The sequence below is a fragment of the Triplophysa rosa genome, linkage group LG1 (assembly GCF_024868665.1).
Source record: "Triplophysa rosa linkage group LG1, Trosa_1v2, whole genome shotgun sequence".
NCBI lineage: Eukaryota > Metazoa > Chordata > Actinopteri > Cypriniformes > Nemacheilidae > Triplophysa > Triplophysa rosa.
Window position 1 is genome coordinate 28193749 of NC_079890.1, and position 23619 is coordinate 28217367.

Sequence of the window (23619 nt, forward strand, 5' to 3'; positions counted from 1 at the left end):
CTGCCCAAGCTTGTGGCAGCCTAAATTAGGTTTAGAGGATCTCGATCCAAAATTCTGATATGCCAGGGCTTCACGACACTCCAATGGTAAGTGAATCCTTTTTGCACAAAACATAACATCCAGTTTAAGATCATTTCTAAACGTCTCTGTAAAAATGACTTTAATTTTGTAAAGATGATAAAAATAATTGATGATGTACTTCCAAACTCTTGGATTCCACTAAAATACAGTACTGCCTTTGAATTTTATTTACTTAGGTAAAAAGAGTAATTCACTATTTATAGCTAGTTGTTAGGCTGAAATTGTATGTTCTCACCTACAAAGTAATGTTCTTTTAAAAAGAATGATATTTTATTACGTATACTAGTACATAAACCATTCAATGATATAATTACTATAGGAAATTGCATATTTTCTTGACTTTGTTGGCGCTGTTAGAAGGTATGTTTTATGATGGACCTATTGTCATTTTTCTGTGAGACCTTTAATGCAAATGATCGTGGTTGCGTGCTGCATTGTCAATGGCATTTTCCTGTCTCGTACACCCCATCCTATCCCCTAGTCAAATCATGGCCGGCACTTCACACACACACACACACACACACACACACGCACGCACGCACGCACGCACGCACGCACGCACGCACGCACGCACGCACGCACACACACACACACACACACACAGGCTTTGGTTGACTATCCCCGTGGGGACAGTCCATAGGCGTAATGTTTTTATACTGTACAAACTGTATATTCTATCCCCTATCCCTAACCCTATCCCTAAACCTAAAGATCATAGAACACTTTTTGCATTTTTAGATTTGTAAAAAATATTGTTCTGTACAATTTATTAGCTTTTTTGCCCCTGGGGACCTCAATTTTGGTCCCCACGGTGACACGAGTCCCCATGTGTTGGTGTGTATTCAGGTTTAGGTCCCCACCGGGATATACAAACATGAACACACACACACACGCACACACGCACACACACACACACACATGTTGGGTTTCCATGTTTTATGGGGACATTCCATAGACACAATAGTTTTTATACTGTACAAACTGTATATCATATTCCCTACCCCTAACCCACCCCCTAAACCTAACAATCACAAAAAACTTCCTGTTTTTTCACTTCACACACACATACACACATGTTGGGTTTCCATGTTTTATGGGGACATTCCATAGACACAATAGTTTTTATACTGTACAAACTGTATATCATATTCCCTACCCCTAACCCACCCCCTAAACCTAACAATCACAAAAAACTTCCTGTTTTTTCATTTCACACACACATACACACATGTTGGGGTTCCATGTTTTATGGGGACATTCCATAGACACAATAGTTTTTATACTGTACAAACTGTATATCATATTCCCTACTCCTAACCCACCCCCTAAACCTAACAATCACAAAAAACTTCCTGCTCTTTTAGATTTAAAAAAAAGTGAATTCTGTATGATTTATAAGCTTGTTTCCTCATGGGGACAAAAAAATGTCCCCACAAGGACAAGGATTTTGGATATTGCCATCTTTGTGGGGACATTTTGTCCCCATACCGTAGGGTTTACCCTTCCCACACACACACATACACACACACACACACACACACACACACAGACACGCTATGAACCTTTTACATAAAAGTCATTGGTAATGTTCAATAGTCAACAGCTGACAAATGCCTCCCTCCAAGAATCAATTATCTGTTAAGCCACATTTTATTGCATATAAAACTTGTTTATGGTTGAATATAGTATCACCATTCTCACATTCTTTTTTTAACAACTTTCTTTGTTATACAGTAGCTATAAATATGATTGTGGTGTCATGAATTTAATTAATTTCAACATTATTTTCATCAACAGAAGTGCTAGCAATGAATAATTATTAGGATTAACTGCTTGCTTACTGATCAAAACCAGATTTAGTCTCTTGAAGTTTTTTGTTTCTTGGCAGAAAACCCAATTAAATGGCAGCCATTAGGAAACTGTAGGTAGGATAAAGAAAATAATTCAAGCATGTTGACAGATATCATTTGAAGCATCCTGCAAAAGAGAATCTGATAGCATTTGGATAAACACTCACTGAAAAACATCATTAGCTCATTCAGGTGTGATTAAATCAATAGAAGTTGTGAATTGCCTGAAATTTTTTCGTTGCATTATGCTTCTGTTTCAGAGTTTACCTTTTACACTTTATGTCCGTGCCTCTTCAACCACATGAGGGAAACTGACCTTGAATGACTGATGGCCAAAATGCAAATAAGCAGTAGTAGTAGATTACATATGTATAGACAACTTCTGTGGAAAATCAACTTTGCCTGCTATTTGTTTTTTTTAATGCACGTTTACAAGTGTTTTATTAGGTTTACTCATATTTCCATATGCAAACATGTGCAGTTTGATATGCATCCTGTTGAGTTTATTCTGTATTTCTATTCTGTAATATTTCTTTCTTTCTTTCTTTCTTTCTTTCTTTCTTTCTTTCTTTCTTTCTTTCTTTCTTTCTTTCTTTCTTTCTTTCTTTCTTTCTTTCTTTCTTTCTTTCTTTCTTTCTTTCTTTCTTTCTTTCTTTCTTTCTTTCTTTCTTTCTTTCTTTCTCTGTCTATCTGCTTGCTGACTCATTCAACTCTCATTCACCTCAGGTTGGTAAATGCACGTGTTTCTCTATTCCCTAGGAGGGAGGGCATGTTTGCATGTGTGTGAAGAATGAAAATGGCTACTGCTTTACATAAGCATTTCCAATCATTTGAAGTATAGAACAAAACAATTTATAGCTACAATTGCTGTATGCAGTGATACAGTGAATATGATGCAAAATTAGGCATAGATAAATGTAACTCTGTTCTCAGGGGGTGTTACGGCAGGGCAGGAGATGTGTGCAATGTGGAGAATTGTTGAACGAGTCCCAAGAACACGGGTGAGGCTGGTGACATCACCACTGAATAATTGAAGATCTGATTTACGTGTTGAACTGAGACCTGTGCCATTGTACATTTATAGTTTCCTCGGAGGATGTCGGTGTTACACCCCAATTACAGAGTCTGTTGTTCAAATGGGTGAGAAGGGCAATGAGAGGTTTGAAAATCCACATTGGACAGCTGGTCGGCTCGGAGATATTGAGTTCACCGGTTCCTGTCGGACCAGAGGCAAGGTATATGAAGACAGATATTTGCAAAATCATAACTCAAAATTCTAGACGTTCTTGATGAGAGACTGTGCACATTATACACAGAGTTTATTTGTCAGTTCAGTTCGTCAGGGTCACCGGCACTACAGATCCAGCCGAAATCTACCAGATTATGACCAAGAAGTGGGGTCTCGCCCCTCCGCACCTGGTGGTGGGACTAGTTGGAGGTGATGAGGTGGCTCAGATGAAGCCCTGGCTGAAGGACACGGTTAGAAAAGGCCTAGTAAAGGCTGCCCAGAGCACAGGTATAAAATGTACTCCTCTCAATTACAAAAATGAAAAGAAAATCTTATTTTGACCTCTGACCCTTGACCTACATAGGGGCATGGATTATTACCAGCGGTTTGCGTTTTGGCATCACTAAGAACCTGGCTCAGGCTGTAAGAGACCACTCTCTTGCCAGCACTTCCCCTAAGATACGAGTGGTGGCTATTGGGGTTGCTCCATGGAACATGATTCAGAACAGAGAACTGCTGCTTAATGCAAAGGTGACGACTGTCTGCTTCCTATTAATTCATTCCGGTCTTCTTAAAAAAGAAGCATTGATATGACTTGAAAGCAGCACGTGCCTTGTTATCAAGATAGAGCGAGCATAAGGTTATGCAGTTAACAGGCATTATTTTATTGTTGTTTTTGTTTAGCCTGATCATCCGGCAGCATACCCATCTGAGGATCTCCCTTATGGTACCGTGTACTCGTTAGATTGCAATCATTCTCATTTCATCCTGGTGGATGAGGATCCCCAGAGACCCGGGGCCACTGGAGAAATGAGAGTCAAGATGCTCAAACACATCTCTGAGCAGCGCACAGGATACGGAGGTACGCTTAGACGTTTCCTAAAATCGTATTTGTATTAAGCTCCTTTTGATCTTTTCATGGTTTGGGAGGTTTTCAAATTCATTCTGTGTTGTAACAGGAACAGGCAGCATAGAAATACCAGTGTTGTGTCTTCTTGTACATGGGGAGCCAAGGATATTACAGGTATTACTTAATCTTATTCTACCTATATATCTTATGAGTTGATGCTGTTGGGTTATATTTACATTTTTGTCCTTTTTTCAGGGAATGTACAAGACCATTCAGAATTCTACACCATGGCTGGTTTTGGCTGGCTCGGGAGGGGTTGCAGACATATTAGTGACACTGATGGACAGAGGATGCTGGGATGCTGATGTGGTCCAGGAGCTGTTGCTTAATACCTTCCCCACTGGCCTACACAACATTGAAATCCCTTTCTGGGTCAAATTGGTAATGAACAACTGTTTACAATATTTTAAATAATTAAAACAGTTAAACAGTTTACTAAAACCAAGATAAATGTACATTTTGCCAATTAGATCCAGAGAATTTTGGACAATGGTCACTTATTGACAGTGCATGACCCAGAGCAGGACTCAGAGCTTGACACAGTAATTCTCAAAGCTCTGGTTAAGGGTAAGTAATTGTCAACAATTTAAGTAAGAGGATATACTTTTTAAAGACACTTTTAAAGCTATTTAAAACATCTGGGTGCATTTCTCTCCCATTTGAATGCTTTTTAAAGGTGTAGATTTCTGTATAATCCGTGTGTTTATTGTTGTTCTTGTGTTATGTCTGGAATCAGCTTGCAAAAGTCAGAGTTCAGAAGCACAGGACTTTCTGGATGAGCTGAAACTGGCTGTAGCCTGGAATAGGGTGGACATCGCTAAGAGTGAGATCTTTAATGGAGACATTCAATGGAGTGTAAGAATTGTATTCACATTTAAAGTCTGACATATGAATCCTTGCTGCTGTTTTCTGGCCCACTTTTTATTGTTTCACAATTTTTATGTGTTCAGCTACTGTAGATCACTTTAAACAAACAATATTTTCAAAAAATGTGTTTATCTTGTTTTCCCTCATTCTTTCTTAGGCACAAGACCTGGAGGATGTGATGATGGAGGCCTTGATGAATGATAAGCCTGACTTTGTGCGTCTGTTTGTGGATAACGGAGTAAACATGAATAAGTTTCTGACTTACGGACGTCTTCAGGAACTCTACTGCTCTGTGTCCGAGAAGAACCTCCTTCACACCCTGCTCCTGAAAAAACATCAGGTTCATTTAGCCAGCACACGGACATCTGGACATCCCTGCACTGAACCTGGAGACCGCAGGCCTCGGTTTACCTTCTATGAGGTCTCCAAATTGCTCAAAGATTTTCTACATGACACCTGTAAAGGTTTCTACCTAAAACTTCCAGCGGTGAGACTTCTTTAGGACTCTGTACAACACTTATACAATACTTATACAACCACTTATACAACACCCTCAATGCTATAATTCGGCTGTTTTATGTGCATCTTTTAAGGCGGGGACAGGGAAAGGAAGACATGGCCAAAAAGACCTCCAAGACTTGGACCGACGTTGTGAGTACCCTTGGAGAGATCTCTTTCTTTGGGCTATCCTGCACAATAGACAGGAAATGGCAAACTACTTCTGGGCCATGGTGAGACAACAAGCCTATTTGTGTGATGTGCTTATTTTCATAGGCTAAAGCTTATTTGCATAAACTTTAAACGGAAGTCTATTTGCATTGTTCATTTGTTCTTCTTTCTTATCAGGAAGCTAGCATCCCAATGGTTACCAATCGGTTGCAATACAGTATCATAATGGCCACATTAGCAGAGTTAACAATGAACAAATGTTTTATTTTTTAAGTCTCCTATATGTTGTTGCAATTTGCATAACCAACAAGATCTCTGCATGCATAATAATAAAAACTACTACAGATGCTTTTGCTTTCTTCTTGTTTATTTCTAATTTATGTCTGGTACTTATGCAGTTCTTTATTATGTGTCTCAGGGCCCAGAGGCAGTGCCTGCTGCTTTGGTGGGCTCTAAAATTATGAAGGAAATGGCTCATCTGGCTACCGAAGCAGAGTCTGCTCGCAGTATGAAGAACGCCCAGTACGAGCAGTTCGCCATAGGTGAGAATTAAACCATTATGATTCAGAACATCTCCATATCATTTATAACACAAAACATCCACCGTGGTGTTTGATAAATGTGCAACTGGCAGAGCATGATGCTGGCAAAGGCAAACTCATAAATTGTATGGATTGAATGTGTAAAAGCATGTGTCAAATGCACTAATGGCAATGTGAAATACAGAAGAAAATTTTAAAGTGTTCATATACTGTAGTTTAGTCAGTTAATCAATGTACTGTTAAGTGTAACTACTAAAGTTTATTCTGGTATCAGATCTGTTTAGTGAGTGTTTCTCAAACAGCGAAGAAAGAGCCTTCACTCTGCTGGTGCGCAACACATGCTGTTGGAACAAATTAACAATCCTAAATCTCGCCACGGAAGCAGACGCCAAATGTTTCGTCGCACATGATGGAGTACAGGTAAGAGCTCATTTCTTCTGCATTAGCATACAGCTTCCAGCTGTATTGTTGCGTGATATTTAATGAGGATGCCTGACAGGCCCTGCTGACCAAAGTCTGGTGGGGAGCAATGAGAACCGACACTTCCATCGCTAGACTCGTGCTGACGTTCTTCATCCCTCCCCTCATGTATACCAATCTCATCAAATTCAAGTGAGGCCTTTTCTCATGATCAATTCCATGTGTGTCACTACACAGATGTTTAACATTTTTTATATTTGTGTGATTGTGTGTGTCACAGAGAGGAAGCCGTAGAAAGCAAAGGTGAAGCAGAGCAATTTGCCGAGCTGGATAGTTTGGAAACTGAGCAAGCCCTGTTGCTCGTAGATGACCCAGCGTAAGCTCGATTTCTTATAGTAAGAAATAAAAGTTTCATTTGAAGACATAATCAAAATTGTTTTGGGCTTTTTCCTCAGCGCTAAGGAAGGTGGCAAAGACCCTGCCTTTTTTAACGATGTGCTGCGACGATGGGACAATTTCTGGAGCGCTCCAGTCACAGTGTTCCTGGGAAATGTCATCATGTACTTTGCATTCCTTCTCTTATTTAGCTACGTGCTTCTTCTGGACTTCCGTCCACCACCACCGCTTGGCCCGACTGCAGCCGAGATCCTCCTCTACTTTTGGGTTTTTACCCTGGTGTTGGAGGAACTTAGGCAGGTGGGATTGATAACTTTGAATATGATTCAAAATCTGTGTTATTGAAATCTATGAGATGTTTGTGAGAGCAACAGCCTGGGAGAAGATGCTGTTCTCATTTGATGAATATGGGACAAAATTAAAAATGGGGCGAAGGGGTCATTTACAATACAGTTTTATATTATCTCAATGTAGTTGTAAAGGTGTCAAAGAATTGAAGTGCCATGTAAACTGCATCATCCACAGACCGGACAGCTCTGTAGGCCAAATTGCAGAGGTTTCAGTTTGGGATGTACAGTTACTGTGAGGTAGATAAGCACAAGACATTCAAATGACAACAGAGGTCAAGATTGTGTTTGAGGTCAATGCAGAGATCAAACATGCATGTGGTGCAGAGTTAGAATTTATTTTAACACATAATTGATGAACAATCTTTCTCATTCACAGAGTTTCTTCACGGACGAGGACATGAGTATTCTGAAGAAATTCAAGCTATATGTGGAGGATAACTGGAATAAGTGTGATATGGTGGCCATCTGTCTCTTCGTGGTGGGGGTGTCCTGCAGGTATGACCAGATAATGTTGTTGCTTAAGTAGCTCCAATTATAGTATTGCACCTAATGTTAATCTCCTTATTTTGTCTAAAGGATGTCCCAGGAAACGTATGAGGCTGGCCGCACAATTCTCGCTTTAGACTTCATGGTTTTCACATTAAGGCTCATTCACATTTTTGCCATCCACAAGCAACTTGGCCCCAAGATCATCATTGTGGAAAGAATGGTGATGCTGAGCATTGTCTTATGCAAAGTTATAAATTATTATAAGAAGAGTCATCTTCTAACCCCACAATGTTGGTTTACAGATCAAGGACGTTTTCTTCTTCCTCTTCTTTCTGAGCGTGTGGCTGATCGCGTATGGAGTGACGACGCAGGCCCTCCTGCACCCCAATGACCCGCGCATTGACTGGGTTTTCCGCAGAGCACTTTACCGCCCGTATCTGCATATATTTGGACAGATTCCTCTGGAGGAAATAGATGGTACACTGACAATATTCTTGCATTGTAATACACTGTTTGCAGAAAACAAGCTCTTTAAATAGGATTTGTTTGGTGGATGCTTTAGTTGAACTTCGATACAAAGCTGGTTTAATAATTAGTCAAATTAGTTAACTTCATTTCATTTATTTAAAGGGATATTTTACCTCACAAATGAAAATTTTGTTATTATTTACTCACCCTTGTGTTGTTTAAGGCCCCAATAGACAGATAAAATAATGAAAATAATGTTGCAGTGGTCTCTTCATTTTTTCTGACTGTATATATGTATTTATTTATTTTTGGTGAGCTATGTAATTTTATGCTTAGGTGCACTACTTTACATTTTCTGTCAATATTTTTTAAAGAAACAGTTCTCCCAAAAATGAAAATTCTGCCATCATTTAAAAATGAATCATTTCAAATTCTGTCATCATTTACTCACCTTCACTACCATAGTAGGAAAAATTCTTTTATACATTTCTTTGTTCTGTTGAACACAAAAGAAGATATTTTGAAGAATGTAGGAAAGCAAACAGTTCTGGGACACTTTTGACCACCATTGTCATTTGTCATACTGTGGTAGTCAATGGTGGCCAAGAACTGTTTGGTTACAAGCATTCTTCCAAATATCTTTATCTGTGTTCATCAGCACAAAGAAACTTATACTAATTTGGAACAACTCGAGGGTGAGTAAATGATGACAGAATTTTTATTTTTGGGTGAACTCAACTGTGCCTAAATGTTTAGCTATTTAATAGATTTACCTCTAGGTGGTGCTATTGCAGTGTGAACTTTACTATTTTTCTTTCTGTATCTTCCCAGCGGCCAAAATGCCCGATGATAACTGCACTGATGATGTGCATGAGATTGTAATGGGCACTCTGCCACCCTGTCCGAATGTCTATGCCAACTGGCTGGTCATTCTGCTGCTTGTCATCTACTTGCTGGTCACTAATGTGCTCCTCCTGAATCTCCTTATTGCCATGTTCAGGTCCAATAATGTTGCTTTTGTGTGTTCATTTCACTAAAAATGACTTTCACAAATCCAAACTGAAATGTAACAGTTCATATCACTTCTCCACAGCTACACCTTCCAGGTGGTGCAGGAGAATGCAGACATCTTCTGGAAGTTTCAGCGCTATAACCTGATCGTAGAATACCACAGCCGTCCCGCTCTGGCTCCGCCCTTCATCATCATCAGCCACATCACACAGGTTCTCCTGAGCTTTGTCAAAAAGACAGAATCCCAACAAGATGTTTTGGGCAAGTAAATCCTCATGGTTTTTGTGCCAATTCACATTTCATGTCACCTAACAAAACAAATCAGACAAGCACAGAGAATATTAAAAGAAACTGTTGTCAGATATATGAAGTTGATAAATAATGTTGTTCCTCTTTTCTTTTTGTGAGTAGAGAGGGAACTGCCAGCTGGCTTGGACCAGAAGCTAATGACATGGGAGACGGTGCAGAAGGAGAACTACATGGCTAAACAGGAGCGTGAGCTTAGGGAGAGCAGTGCAGAGAGACTGAAATACACTTCCTCTAAGTGAGTTACAAGAAATGTTAACACTTTGCACATGTAGGAAATATATTATCAAAAAATTACTGGTAGAGCACTGCATTAGCAGCACAAAGGTTGTGGGTTCGCTGATCTTGGATCCCCGGGTACTGCACATTCTTTTAAAAAGTGTATGTTAAATGCACTGTATGTTGTAAATAAACACTATGTAATACGTTGAGATGCTACTTGTGCTACAGGTAAGTGTAGCTGATGTCTTCAGTTGTGTGCGAATATACAGTATGTTACAATAGTTTTCTACATCCTTGTTATGTGATTCTTCATAGGGTGCAGAGTTTGCTGACTATGGTTGGGGGGTTTAAAGAGCACGAAAAACGCATGGCAACAGTAGAGACTGAGGTAAAGTCAAGAAGTAGCTACTGATTTTATTGGTTTAACTGCACAGTGTCAGCACTAAATGATTTTACTGAATGTAAACTGTAGGTAAGGTATTGTGGAGAGGTGCTGTCCTGGATTGCAGAGTGTTTCCACAAAAGTACCCTAAAGTGTGACCGAGACGTGCCTAAAGCCCCAAGTAAGGCTTTGTTTACATTTGTATTTTTTTCTTCATATACTTTGTGTCCTGTCTTGTCTCTTCCTTTCAGTTGTTCTCTTTCCTGCTCTGTCTTAGTTTCTGTCAGAGTTTTGCACTCAGGGTAAAACTGTGTTTTCACAGAGTCTATTGCCAACTCCAGAAAGCAGCAACAACAGGAGGCCAGACGACAGCAGCCATCAGGATCTTCGGGATATGGTGCCGACAAGAAACTGCCTTACATTGATCAGTGATCTAACAATATTAATATGTAAATGTTTTAAAACTGATTGAGAGATCATCACTAGTCACATTGGGGTCATGTTGGAGATTAATTTATTTTGCATGTGCATCAGTTAATACTTAATATATTATTTTCTAATGTTTCTAGCGTGCCTCTTTTGTAACTATATTACTATGATAAAGTATAAATCACTATGATTTTTTTGCTGCAGAAAAAAAATAATAAAATAATTGAATGCACTTCAAATAGTTTTTTAATATGTTTAATATGTGCAAATTGTTTTCTTTCTTTTCCATAGAAATAGACAAAAATGTATTAGACTTTCAATTAATACTTTTGTAGTCTACAAATAAAACTGAAAAATCATTTGTGCACCATATGAGGAAGTGAGTGGATGCTACACAATCCTTGTACAAAAGGGATACTTTAAAGGGATAGTTCACCCAAAAATATTATTTGATCATTTACCAGGGTTGCCAACTTTTGAGTTCAGCTTGGAGTTAGATTTTCCAGCTGTTGGGTGCAGGCTATCTGATGTTTGGAACAAACACAAAAACACAACAAAAACCCTTAAATTACAAGTGTATTGTGATTGTCAAAACATTTGATAACATAATTTCATTACTTTCTATTTAGGTAAACTGTCCCTTTAAATTTCTAGCAGGCAAGACATGGATTTGTCATAGAAAATCTCTATTAGAATTTATTGTTAAATAATGCCTTTAACTATTTGCAAACATTTAAATAGGCTAACCACTACCTTATACACACTTTCAAAGCCACATATTTTAGGGAAGGTCTTGATTCAATGAATTTTTGACAAGCAAATTTACTTGGTTACTATTAAATTCAATCACAACATGCACCACTGTGAAATACAATTAAGCCTTTAGGAAATTATTTAACATATTTAATTACACAACACAGAAAAAATGGTGGGTATGACCCTGTTTGAGAAAATGGATGTGTGGCGTGATAGCGTGAGAGCAGAGTCGATTGTGTGAGTTGGCAGCCCTGCATTTACTCACCCTCACGTCATTCCAAACCTGTGTGATTTTTTCTTCTACAGAACGCTGGTGCCCCAACAGCATTGGGGACCCATTGACTTCCATTGTATGGATACGAAACCAATGAAACATTCTTCAAAATATCTTCTTTGTGTTCTGCAGAAGAAAGAGTCATATACAGGTTTTGAATGACATGGGGGTGAATAAATGATGACAAAATGTTCATTTTTGGGTCAACTATACCTTTAGGTTTCCTCATCACAATATTTATTCATGCAGTTTCTCAATGCGTTCACACAGGAAAACACTGATTATTTATTCATCAGGAATGACCAATACTGTTCACATAGCTAGTAATGAATCAGTAACCAGTTGACTAGACAGATTTACACAGAATATGTGAAGGTCGTCAAAGCCAGGCTCAAGATAAAAATGGAAAGTCTGTTTTCAGAACTGTAAGTGCAAGCACACTGCCACGTTGAAGGGATGTTTTTAAGATCTGCTCCAGATATTTAGCGAACTAATATATACTGTAACTAAATATTATGTCTGCATTCCTTTCTGATGGACAAGCTGGGTACGTATTAGCTTTTTTTAGTTAAACTTGTATATTAAACCCATTCCACTTATTAATTTCAAACAGACATGCTGTTCCAAATGTTTAAGGTGAATTATTTATGTGAGCTGCAAAATCAATGCCACAGTTACTTTCGGATTACGTTTTGTTGTTTGCTACACAGTTTGATGGAACAAATAATAAGAATAAAAATGAGAGTAGAAGACTGATTATATTTGCTTATGAGACTGTGTAGTTTGTGTATGGGTTTTACAGCTGATAATATTTCTCTGCATATTTCTTTTTTGCTTGACAAAGCTTGTCGACGTGCATGATTTTCATATTAACAAGATTTAGTTTGTTGAGATTATTTGAGTGTAACGAGTAAGCATGTAAACAGAACAGGGCAGTTAGTAACAGGAAGTTGGTGCACCACAGGAAGTAGATACTCGAAGAGTGAGTTGTCGGATCCACCTGTCTACTTTCACATTTTAAAATCCTGGTAATGAGCTGAGTTCTCTGTGACCTGAAACAGCATATAGAGCAGTAGTTCTCAAATTTTTTCATTGTAAGGCCCCCTTTGTGTAGGGTGCATCGCTTTGCGCCCCCCCCCAAATAAAGACTTATACTTATAATTTTAATTAAACCAAAAACATATTCAGTTAAACAATGCTGGAACATCACTTCTTTTGGTTTCCTTAAATAACATTTGTGAAAAATGTCTATATTTCATAAAATGCCACAGGATCTGTGCCCCCCCTGGATCCATCTTTGGGCCCCCAGTTTGAGAACCACTGATAAAGAGAATGTTCTAGTCCTTCATGTTAAAACATTATAAAATATCTGCAAGGTCCTGCTTGAGATCCTACCGAATCCAGACTCATTTTCCTTCAGCCTTAATTCCTTCCCAATCCTGCAGGGTCCCACTGCACTGCTCTTAAACAGTTGGAGTCCAGTTTCTTTCGTTTAATTTGCAACTAAAAAATTCCGGATGAATTGTTTTTGCTTTGCCAATATTTCATTAAAGAGCTATACTTCACCCAAAAATTATTTACTCACCTTTGAGTTGTTCCAAATCTGTATAAATGTATTTGTTCTGATGAACACAGAGAAAGATATTTGTAAGAATGCTTAACCAAGCAGATTTTGCCCTGAATTGACTCCTATAGTAAGAAAAATTACTTTATCTTTTTTTTGTTCTGTTGAACAAAAAGAAGACATTTTGAAGAATGTAGGACAGCAAACAGTTTTGGGGCACTTTTGATTATTGTATTTTTTCCTACTATGGTAGTCAATGGGGGGCAATCTGTCTGCACTGTAAAACTTTGCTGTAGTTTTTGCAGCAGGTTTGCCAGTAACTTACTGTAGATTTAATTACTACTTAATATACTTTCCAATTAGTACTGTTTTCAATACTTTAATCAAAATTAAAACACTTTGACTTTTGAGATTCAAAATGAGCAAGAAGAGACTGGCATTAGCACAGCAACACTGCAAAAAATAATATTCTTCCTAAGCATTTTTCTCTTGTTTTCTGTAAAAATATTTAAAACTTATTAAATTACGATACATTTACATCACAAGAAAAAGTGATCCAAGATATTTAGTCTTGTTTTATGAAAGAAGTTTATGCTTAAAACAAAATTGTACATTAAATCTACAGTAAGTTACTGGCAAACCTGCTGCGAAATTACAGCAAAGTTTTACAGTGTGGTTATAAGCATTCTTCCAAATATCTTTCTCTGTGTTCATCAGAACAAAGAAATTTTTACAGATATGGAACAACTCAAAGGTGAGTAAATGATGACAGAATTTTCATTTTTAGGTGAAGTATCCCTTTAACATTTCAATAAAAATACTGATTATTAAAGTCACATTTTTAGCATCTACTCTGCAGTTATTAAGATATTTCAGGGAGAGGAACTACAGTCAAATGAGCTGTACACTTTGAATGAAAATACCAGGTATAAATAAATCAAGGAAAGTAATCTGCATTTTTTTGTATTTACATCTCGTCACTATTTTTTTACCCTTGCAGATGTCTCTTAAGGACAGAAATGGGCTCCTTAATCAAAGAATATTTCCAGGTGCTATAGCTTGTTAGTTTTCAAAGCCACGGTGTTCTTGTCTGGAAAACAACTGCATTACTAGTAGTAGAAGTAAACTATGCTATTTTTGTGTCTTGTTGTTTTAAGAATCAGATTTTGACTGAAGGTCTATCAGTCATTTTGGATGAGATTCAGGAGCATGAAGGTCAGTTACAATCTCAGGTAGATCTTTGTCTATCATAAAACAAACGTCTTAAAACAATTTGCTTTCTTTAGGGGAAAGACAGCTTCTTGTTTTGGCCGAGGTGTGAGACACATTTTTCTCAGAAATTCTGCCTACCATACAGGCAATTCTTTATCCTCTACAGGTAAATCTGCATGAGGCTGATGCTCTTGTTCAGACACATTTACATTTTGATGAGGCAACTTGAGGCACAACACCCAAGCTTGATTGAATCATATTCAGGTTGGTTAGCTGTTTAATCAGCTTGCAAAACTTGAGGGAATATTGTAGCGTTCCAGATAAATAGAAAAGTAGATTCCTTGTTCTGCAGGTGCATAAAGCCAGTAGAATACTTGAAAATAGACAGGAGGATGGCTAGACGCACACTGATCAACTCCAGACTCAAAAAAGTCTATAAGGACATGTTGTTTGTATAATTTTTTTTATTTTGTAAATTGCATTGTGCAAGTGAATAAACTCAGACACACGAGCAAACGTTTCAGCACATGGCTATCTTCAGTGCTCACATAAACAACATTCAGCCTTTTTAAATAGGTCAGAAAACGACAGTCAGCTGAATTCAATTCCATGAAAGTGATACCCAGTTATTGAATGTTTTTGCAGATCAACCACTCTTTGTTTCTTCCAGGAGCTTAAATTTGAGGGATAAGCTTGTTCATGCTGACACCCACATTTCCTCTGCGACCACTCTTGTCGATGCCCAGGGTAGCTTCCCATGTTACAACTGTACTTCTTGTACCAAGTATGTCAAATGTAAAGCTTTACAAACCTGCATACATCAAAAACTTATAAGATTAGACAATTGATCACTTGCAAGAGTACACATGTAATTTACATCATCATCTGTCCATGTTCACAACTATATGTTGGCAAAACCACACGTGCATTACGCACAAGAATGATTGAACACACGAGTGCCATCAGGAGACAGAATGATACATCACCAATTTCTCGTCACTTTAAGTCTGCCAATCATTCTTTGAGTGACATGAAGTTCCTGGGCATCGAGAGGATTCCACCTCATAGAAGAGGTGGAGATAGAGACAAGAAGTTGTTACAAAGGGAGGCTTTCTGGATTTTTTACCCCTGAGGGTATGAATGAAGAATTAGAACTCTCTTGCTTTTTGTAGTTGCATTTGCTGTTTTCTTTCTTTCATGTATATTCATATTCATTTATATATGCTTTTGCAGATAATACTTTCTTTGAGGTCTATTGTATTTGTTTGACCATTCTCTGTATTTTGATGTTGGTTTTACTTTGCTGATTAGACCTCTTTGGAATTGAACTTGTAACAATTAAGGTTCACCTGTGTTAATTGAATTCAGCTGACTGTGTTTTCTGAGCTATTTAAAAAGGCTGTGAATGTTGTTTATGTGAGCACTTAAGATAGCCATGTGCTGAAACGTTTGCGCATGTGTCTGATTTTATTCACTTGCACAATGCAATTTAGAAAATAAAAAAACATTAATACAAACATGTCCTTATAGACTTTTTTGAGTCTGGAGTTGATCAGTGTGCGGCTAGCCATCCTAATCAGCTTGCAAGAAATGAATTCTGTTTCTCTGTAGGGTCAAGAGTTGACAGATGGCTCTTCTCAGCTTTAGGGATCAGGTCCTAATAAAGCTCTCTGGGTGACCTGCTGCGCAAAAACATGTCCCTCATTCCTGCATCCATCAAACAGATGCTTCTTGTGTTGCAGGTGAGTATTAATTCCAAACCCCGCCACACAGCCATCTGGATAACCACCTCGATCGCATGCCCTTTTTGCATGTGTTGGGAATCCAGGACCCTCAAGAAATGATTGCCAACTTGAGAATATGGTGGCGTTGGTGGTCACACCTTATTTATGGAACTGCAGGTACACAAGAAAATCCAACATTCATACTTCAATCTGATCCAAACTTCTATTCTGTTGTCATCTCAGTATGCCATTTCCCCCACCACAAAACAACACTGGAGTGCTATATCTAAAGCAAACAGATTGACCTCCTTCAGCTACAAACCTGTGGTTTTCTCACATTCCTTTATAGGCTGCACTGAACGAATCAACACACCAGCACAGCTCAGCCGCCCTGAGATAAGGATTACTCATTACACCTTTGAGAGCTCTTTGCTGTCCCCTGTAGGAACAGGAAGGGGACGTGTACCAAGAGCAAGCGGGAAAGCTACGACGCCACAGTGTGACAAATGCCCATTCTGACATCCAGCTGCTTTCTGTTACAAGCAGGATGTATTCTGGGATGGGTGACACCTGCGAGACAGTCAATATTACTAGGGCACATCTCTGACACCTTCCAATTTAATTTTATGTGCAGAGAAATTCTGTGAATATTCGGTTAAACAATTTTGTTAATGTAAACAGATAAGGCTGAAATTCATTCAGAATAATTTATCAATTTAAAATATCAACACATTTAATAGCACTGTATTGTGTCGATGATCCAAATAACATAAAAAATGATTTTGTCAGATTTCCAGTGTTAACACAACAATCAGATCAACTTGAATACATCTGCAAAAAACAATTGTGTCTATTTGTTAACACAGTACATGTTAAAATTAGTAAATGTAGAACATTTACACATTTAAGATATGTTAGGGACAAACTGTAAAGGCAAAAGAAAATGAGGTGAATTAAGAATCTTTTTGTAAAGCTTGTTACAACCTTCATTGAAAATGTATGTGTAATAAATGCTTGTTCCATTAACATGACACTCTGGATTTAGCAGGATGGCAGTAAACAATCCTGCTCTATACTAATGATGCATAAAATGGCCAGACCTTATCAAAAACATGAATATTAAATACGTATTTTATGCTTTGAGACTCGTTCAGGGGTCTACTGTTGCCTTTTTGGTTAGGTGAAAAGTATTGTGAAAAAAAACTTTTGAAACATAACACTTAGTATAAGCAGCACCATAAAAGTCATGTTTTAACAGCGTTTAGCTTGGTTGATTGATTTTGTGATGCTATTCATCTTGGGATTTGTCCACAAATTGCACAGCACCAAAATGCTTTTGAGAAACATTTTACATTAAAACACTTACATTTACAAATGTAAAAACATCATGACTGATCTTGTACCATAAAGTCACAGAAAGTCAGGTTTTGCCACATCAGCAGAGTGTAAGTGTCTATGAGAACTACAAATGCTGGGCGATGTATGAGAACTTAAGAATGCAGAATCACAACTCAAGGTGAAGGTTCTGGTCCCCGAGGCTGGACCCCCTCACGCCTGAGGCTGGCATCGGAGTGTGGTGTGACCTCACATCGCACCAACAGCACATCCTCTTTCACAAAGCCACGCTGCTGCAAAGCCTGTAGATGAAGAAAAGTGACGTAGCCAAAACCCTTGGGGTTGCGCTGTACAGTGGGCCGTTGAAAGGCCTGCAGGTCTGGCTTAGTCTCCATTACTTCCACATGGTGCTGGCCCTCGACTTGGTCCAGCACTGCCAGCCGAATCGAGCCCTGTAAAGGCCAGGAGAGCTGGCTGTCAAACTCCCCCTGCATAGTGTGTACAAAAAGCGAGATGTAGTTGGAACAGCGGGGAGCGTTGGGGGTTTGCAAGTGCAGCCGAAGGCAAAGTTTGTAACCTGGCCGCCCCGTGTAGAAAGGTGGGCTATGAAGGACTACAGGCTGACCAGCCTCCTGGTTGTGCAGATGGGCAGAGAAGTTTTCCAGGCGCCACACGTAGACGCCTTGGTACTGCTGAGCCTCCAGCTCTCGTGTGGCCTCTTCTAATGAGCTGAGCTTACGACGTACCTCTGTGAGCTGGGTTTTCTGCGTCTCGTTGTGAATGCACAGCTCTCGGATCTGTTGGTCTTGACGAACCAGTCGGCCCTCTAACTCCAAGACTGTCTCCCGTAAGATCACCAACTCCTGGCTACACTGGCAAGGTTCTGGCGCCCGTGAGGAGGCGCTACGTTCATCCGACGGGAAGTGGCTGATAACCGGCAGATTAAGGGAGCTATTGAGTGTCTGGGTGCGCAAAAACTCGGCCATGTAACGCATGTGCATCTGTGTAAATTCCTGCATGTGCTGGGCCAGATCATTTCTCACCATCTGTAACAAATGTTTTTATTAATTATAAAATGAACATTTAGCTTTTTTTGTGTTATATCCGATGAGAAGGTACTGCAGTTTATCCTATACGTTGAAGCTTTGAAACACCCACCTTTTCACGACAACCAAAAGTGCTGAAGGTACAGGCTACAGGAGCTTTAAGACAGTCTGTGTCACAATGCACTGCCAACTGCAAACGACAAAAACACAGTAAGCTTACAATAAGACAAAGTCATCACAATCATCTTTAAAAAAAAACCTTAATCATCACAAAGTCACAGTCACACTTAGGAAGTGTTCACAGTGATATATTGTGACGCACCTGATCTCGAATAAACTCCATTCCACAATAGTCACACACTGTACTAGCGAAAGGACACATCTGTTCGTGAATCTACAAGACAGAAAAATATACATCACCAGAATTCATAGAAAGAAACACCAAACATCAGGCACACAATATCTTACTGAAAACACAAAATACCAACAAATAAAAATGAGCAATACTTAGAATGTAATATTGATTAATCTAACCACAAAAAACTACTTTTAAACACATTTTAACAAACTCAAACTTCAACAGCAAGTGAACAGGAAACAAAGATTCCACCTGTCTGTCAGCATACACAAAGCTCCCGGCACAGTCAGGACAGGTCATGCTGCGCTGTAAGCAGTGCTGGGTCTTATGCTCATCCAGATAGATTATACGAACAGACTCGTGACACTGAGTGCACTGCTCTGTGGCAAACTTACACTGAGATAAATGTTTCTAAAGGAGAAAAAGTAACACATTTCAGTTCGTCACAATGACAATTGCCATTTAACACGTCTGTTTAAAATTGCCTAGACAATATAATGTCCAAAGGAGTAAACAAAACTTACTTCCAATTGCCTCAACTCCATTTTATCACCGCACCCTACATTAGGGCAGCGGACTGTCAGTGAGAGGATCTCTCGCTTGGCAAAGTTATCAGGGAAAAGCTGTTCTTCTAGCAGCACCTCGTTGTCAACTGGACATCTTTGCCCAGTGTCTCTACCAGAAAAAGAGAAAAGAGTTATCTCTGACAATACTCGCAGGGAGTGAATTTTGAAACTAGACATATATTCACCTTTTTCGCAATGCGCGAAATTACCCATCATGCCTTGCGTATGCGCATAGGGCTGATGCTTAAGACTTCCGGTTCGCCGCTTGATTAGTTGGGCATTACCAAGTTAGCTTTTAAACGGACGTTACAATACTTTTTGTAATTTAAAACAGCATAATGTCAAAGAGCAGTCTCTAAATTATTTCACAGGGGCCGCAAGGGCCCTGTGAGTTTTTAAGCTAGACCGTAAAAAACTTTGTCTCTCACCATAAGAAGCTGGACAGCGACATCTACTGGGATGATGACATTAAACTCCAGCCAGCAGGCACATATCGTATATCATATATCATCTTATAAATCATAAATCATATATCGTCTTATGTATGTAGGCGGCCAATTCATAAAAACACTTTACGCAGCGTTAACATTGTACAAATTCTTTGCCATCTACATCAACCATCAACAGTTCACATTTCTAAAGCGGAGGTTGCCGAGTCCAGTGTTCTTAACAGGGGAGTCATAATCTAACGGGAAGATTTTTGATACCCACACCCAGATATAAATAAACCTGATCACATCGCGTTGGATCTTTTATAAAACAACGCAATATTGGAGACATCTGGATGCTTCAGTGTGACTGGTTTTGGTATGTTATGTAGCGATACAGCTGCTGTGTTGTTAAATGTGCCTTTAGTTTATTAACCAAACATAACACTTAAATACATTACATACAAATTACTTTTAAATAGTGTGTATTTCCTGTGTCATCAAATGCGAATACGTATGTTTGAATACAGTACAACTGTAATATTAAACTTCAACATTTTATATTATAATTATTATGTCACTTAGCCCTGGATATATGCTAAATGTGTTAATAGTGATGTACTATGCAATAACAATAAAGTAAATATCGCAGTAAACAATAGTGTGATGTTTTTGAGATGTGCAGAATGCAGTAGTCAGAGCTAAGACCGAGCTGTCTTTAAATGTTATTTACTTTACGCTCTTGTTGTGTCACGTGGTAACACTCGTTCGTAAGGTTTTCTGAGCTTTCCGTGGCTGTTGTGAAAGCCTTTTACCGCAAAAATGATTAGAGAAACTTTATTTTTACCCATTAACAGAAATGTCCTCTAACATAGTAACAAATACAAAACGGAAGTGCGGAGCATAAAACAGGAAGTCACTCGCGGTAATGGCGCCCTCCATGGAGACATCAAGAAAAAGGTGGATAAAACACTTGTTGATTTGAGCAGCCGTACTGTGATCGGTCAATATCTGTCCACTTTGATTGATATCAGCCAAAAAGCCATCTCACTTGACAGCTGGCACTTCTCCTTTTCATGTCAGTTCCTAAATTGCCATCAGCCTTATCATCACATAGTAACATTTTACAAATTTTTCATTTACCTTACGAATCTTGTGTACAATATCATCTCAACTGCCATTTGTATTGTGTGTACACCTCTGCCACAAAACCCACACCCAGTCCCTGTACAACAAAACATATGAACAACAAAAGCTGCCAACCTGATGGACTTTGTGATGCACGACTGGCAGAATCGATGTCCACATGGTGTCTGTACTGCCGACCTGAGACCCATCAAACAGATCGGACATTCATACTTGCTTTCTAGCGGAGGGTCAAACTCTACATCATAACCTTGTTGGTCTGGTGGGATACTAACGGTCGAGGGGTTCTCAGTTGGGCTAAGATATGACTCTCTCTCTTTCTCCATAGCTGCTGCGCAACTGGTGTAGTCGCTATCACAGCAAGCACCACCAAGGCTGGACTTCTCTGTGTCACTGCAAGCCATCTGTAATGACAGGAATAAGTAATAAGAAAGAGAATAAAAAGTGTACCAAGAAGAGAGGAAACATGCATGTTTATATATTTCACACGTTACAGCAAACAAACAAATCTTGACCCAAACAATTTTGGAGGTTATAATGCAAAGTGAAACAATCCTGAGATGGGAAATCACTGGCCTGCGTTATTTATTCTTCATTAAATTGCTGTTTCTTGAATTGCAATGCTGTTGGGCGGGTCTATACAGTCTAAGAAATTACATTTCAGCCTCATACAATAACAGAACCAGACGTAAAAAAACATACTAGTTAAGGCCTTACGTACTTCCCATGAGAACTGAGTTACAGTGAGTTAACAGACGAGACCTGCCACCCAGCCACAACCTACTTTCCTGCCGCCCAATTTTCCAAACTAAACAAACTGTCGTCTATTCAAACAGGTTTTAACCGGATATTATTAATATTATAACAGTAAACACATTTTAGTACAAGATATTATGCGACAATACCCGTATTAGCTTTCATTTACAAACCTTAGCTAATAGCTTGGTCCGGCCTCGCTGTGTGTAAGAACTTCTTCCTGTATTGACTCCAAATATGGGGCGCAGCGTCACTGGGTCAAACCTTCCCTCGTGACGCTGATCTCAGACCAGCCCTGCACAACCGCATTCTTTGGAGAATCTTTGCGTCCAATGTCTCAGCTGGTCTTCGATCGGCGTTTTCTTACACTGAACTGCAACAGAAACCAGGCGCGTTTTGCGCGGTGGTCTGTCTTTTTTAAAAGTGTAATCCACAAGATGGCGCTGTTACCTCTTCTTTTTGATGAAAGTGTTGCGAGCTTCTTCATAACGTTTTTATTTAGTGATTAAAATAAATAAGTGAATACTATTTAGGGCACTTGGTGAGTGACAACAGAAGTGTTCTTCTTCTTCTAACCCTATTAAAATAAAATATGTCTTTAACGATTTGGAAACGTTAGAAATGAAAAAGAAAATAGAAAAATGTATTTATTTTCCCCTCTTCCTCCGAAGGCTAAAGAAGCTCACTTTAAAATTTTAAATGAGATTTATCCCACAAATTCAATTTTGAGGTGAATAATTGTGTATTTTGAGAAACTAATATTGAAAGTTTATACAATGTTTTCTTTCTTTGTGAACTGGGGCAACCTTTTGGGGGAGATGTACAGAACTATTTTGTAGGTAGACGGTTTGTTTAAATGCGTCAAAACTACAGGACCTGTCACTACCCGTTCGGAACACGAAACTGCGTCTACTTCCGGTCGAAACAATTTACGGCAGTTTTAAAAAAAAGTTGTTTGACACTACTCGTTCCATACCGGAAATAATAAACTCTTTATTGAACATTGCACTTACATCAAAAGACATTAAACACATCACAAATTGTAATGGTTTGGAGAAACGGTGCGTACACTAAGAATGTAAGAGCGGAAAATAGTTTTTTATATTATTTTTGATGTTGCTTTTTTATTTTATTATTTTATTTTATAATACCAATGAAAATAAATTACAATATGGCAAAATGTTGTATGTCAGGAGTGAGAAATTTATTTTTATTTATAAAAAGATAATAATAATAAAAACACAAGATAATAGTTTTTTATTGGTGATTCTCTTCTTAAATACCTTTTTTGGGCAAAATATGTCAAGGTACATATGTAGCACAAATTGTTACCCCAATTAAAAATTGAAAAATTAAATAAAATTAAACTTAGTAGTTTACATTTGTGTGACACCATTTAGTAAAGTGTGTGGGTTTTATTTATATGTTATGCTCTACATATTTTAGCATACTTTAACAAATGTCTGTATTTAAGAAACACACAGACTTTTCAGAATTAATTCAATTTATTTATTTATACATTTGTTCCTTTTTTGCTTTAGTCATTCATTCACTCACTACCTTCCTCCCTCCATCCCTGCCTCCCTCAGTCACATACTCACTCACTGTGAGTCTATTCATCTACTTAAATTGCTGATTGAGGAACATGGCATTGGCCTTTAGGCCTTGTTTATCAATACAGAATGCCAAAAAATACAATACTGAAATACAAACAAAAAGTCATCCTTCGCCTTGGAGAATTGCCCCCTCAGGACGTTTCTGAGGACAATTTGTTGATCATCCCTGTGCATCCGCAAAAATACAGACTCTGTCACCTCCCTACGGAATAAGTCTC

The 23619-nt window shown here is 38.6% G+C and overlaps 3 protein-coding genes across 4 annotated transcripts; 2 read left to right on the forward strand and 1 right to left on the reverse strand.

The window, feature by feature from the left end:
- trpm5 (transient receptor potential cation channel, subfamily M, member 5) lies at positions 1-10881 on the forward strand. Of its 2 annotated transcripts, XM_057335562.1 has the most exons (26): positions 1-86; positions 2865-2932; positions 3016-3166; positions 3267-3447; positions 3524-3690; positions 3844-4021; positions 4119-4183; positions 4265-4450; positions 4540-4636; positions 4806-4924; positions 5094-5423; positions 5530-5667; positions 6024-6147; positions 6422-6567; positions 6647-6759; positions 6848-6943; positions 7023-7263; positions 7690-7808; positions 7890-8022; positions 8105-8279; positions 9102-9270; positions 9364-9546; positions 9697-9825; positions 10125-10197; positions 10282-10372; positions 10514-10881. In XM_057335562.1, the coding sequence occupies exons 1-26, from the start codon at positions 60-62 to the stop codon at positions 10621-10623; spliced, it is 3609 nt and encodes a 1202-aa protein (XP_057191545.1). In that variant the 5' UTR covers positions 1-59; the 3' UTR covers positions 10624-10881. The 2 variants fall into 2 exon arrangements, with proteins under 2 accessions (XP_057191545.1, XP_057191536.1); XM_057335553.1 differs by lacking the exons at positions 1-86; positions 2865-2932; positions 10125-10197; positions 10282-10372; positions 10514-10881 and having other exon boundaries at positions 3103-3166; positions 3262-3447; positions 9364-9759.
- A 664-nt stretch (positions 10882-11545) lies between these two features.
- On the forward strand, positions 11546-16381 carry LOC130548856 (proline-rich protein 5-like). Its single transcript, XM_057325925.1, is given in 9 exon segments — positions 11546-11613; positions 14048-14140; positions 14215-14263; positions 14372-14429; positions 14501-14592; positions 16038-16048; positions 16050-16091; positions 16093-16169; positions 16240-16381. Coding segments are annotated over 9 exon segments (615 nt in total). The 3' UTR covers positions 16365-16381.
- A 500-nt stretch (positions 16382-16881) lies between these two features.
- Positions 16882-22173, reverse strand: traf6 (TNF receptor-associated factor 6). Its single transcript, XM_057346000.1, has 7 exons — positions 21959-22173; positions 21147-21433; positions 19414-19564; positions 19142-19300; positions 18854-18925; positions 18644-18721; positions 16882-18531 (listed from the first exon to the last, which is right to left on the reverse strand). Exons 2-7 carry the CDS (start codon positions 21431-21433, stop codon positions 17662-17664), a joined length of 1617 nt encoding a protein of 538 aa, XP_057201983.1. The 5' UTR covers positions 21959-22173; the 3' UTR covers positions 16882-17661.
- Between the last annotated feature and the right edge of the window lie 1446 nt (positions 22174-23619).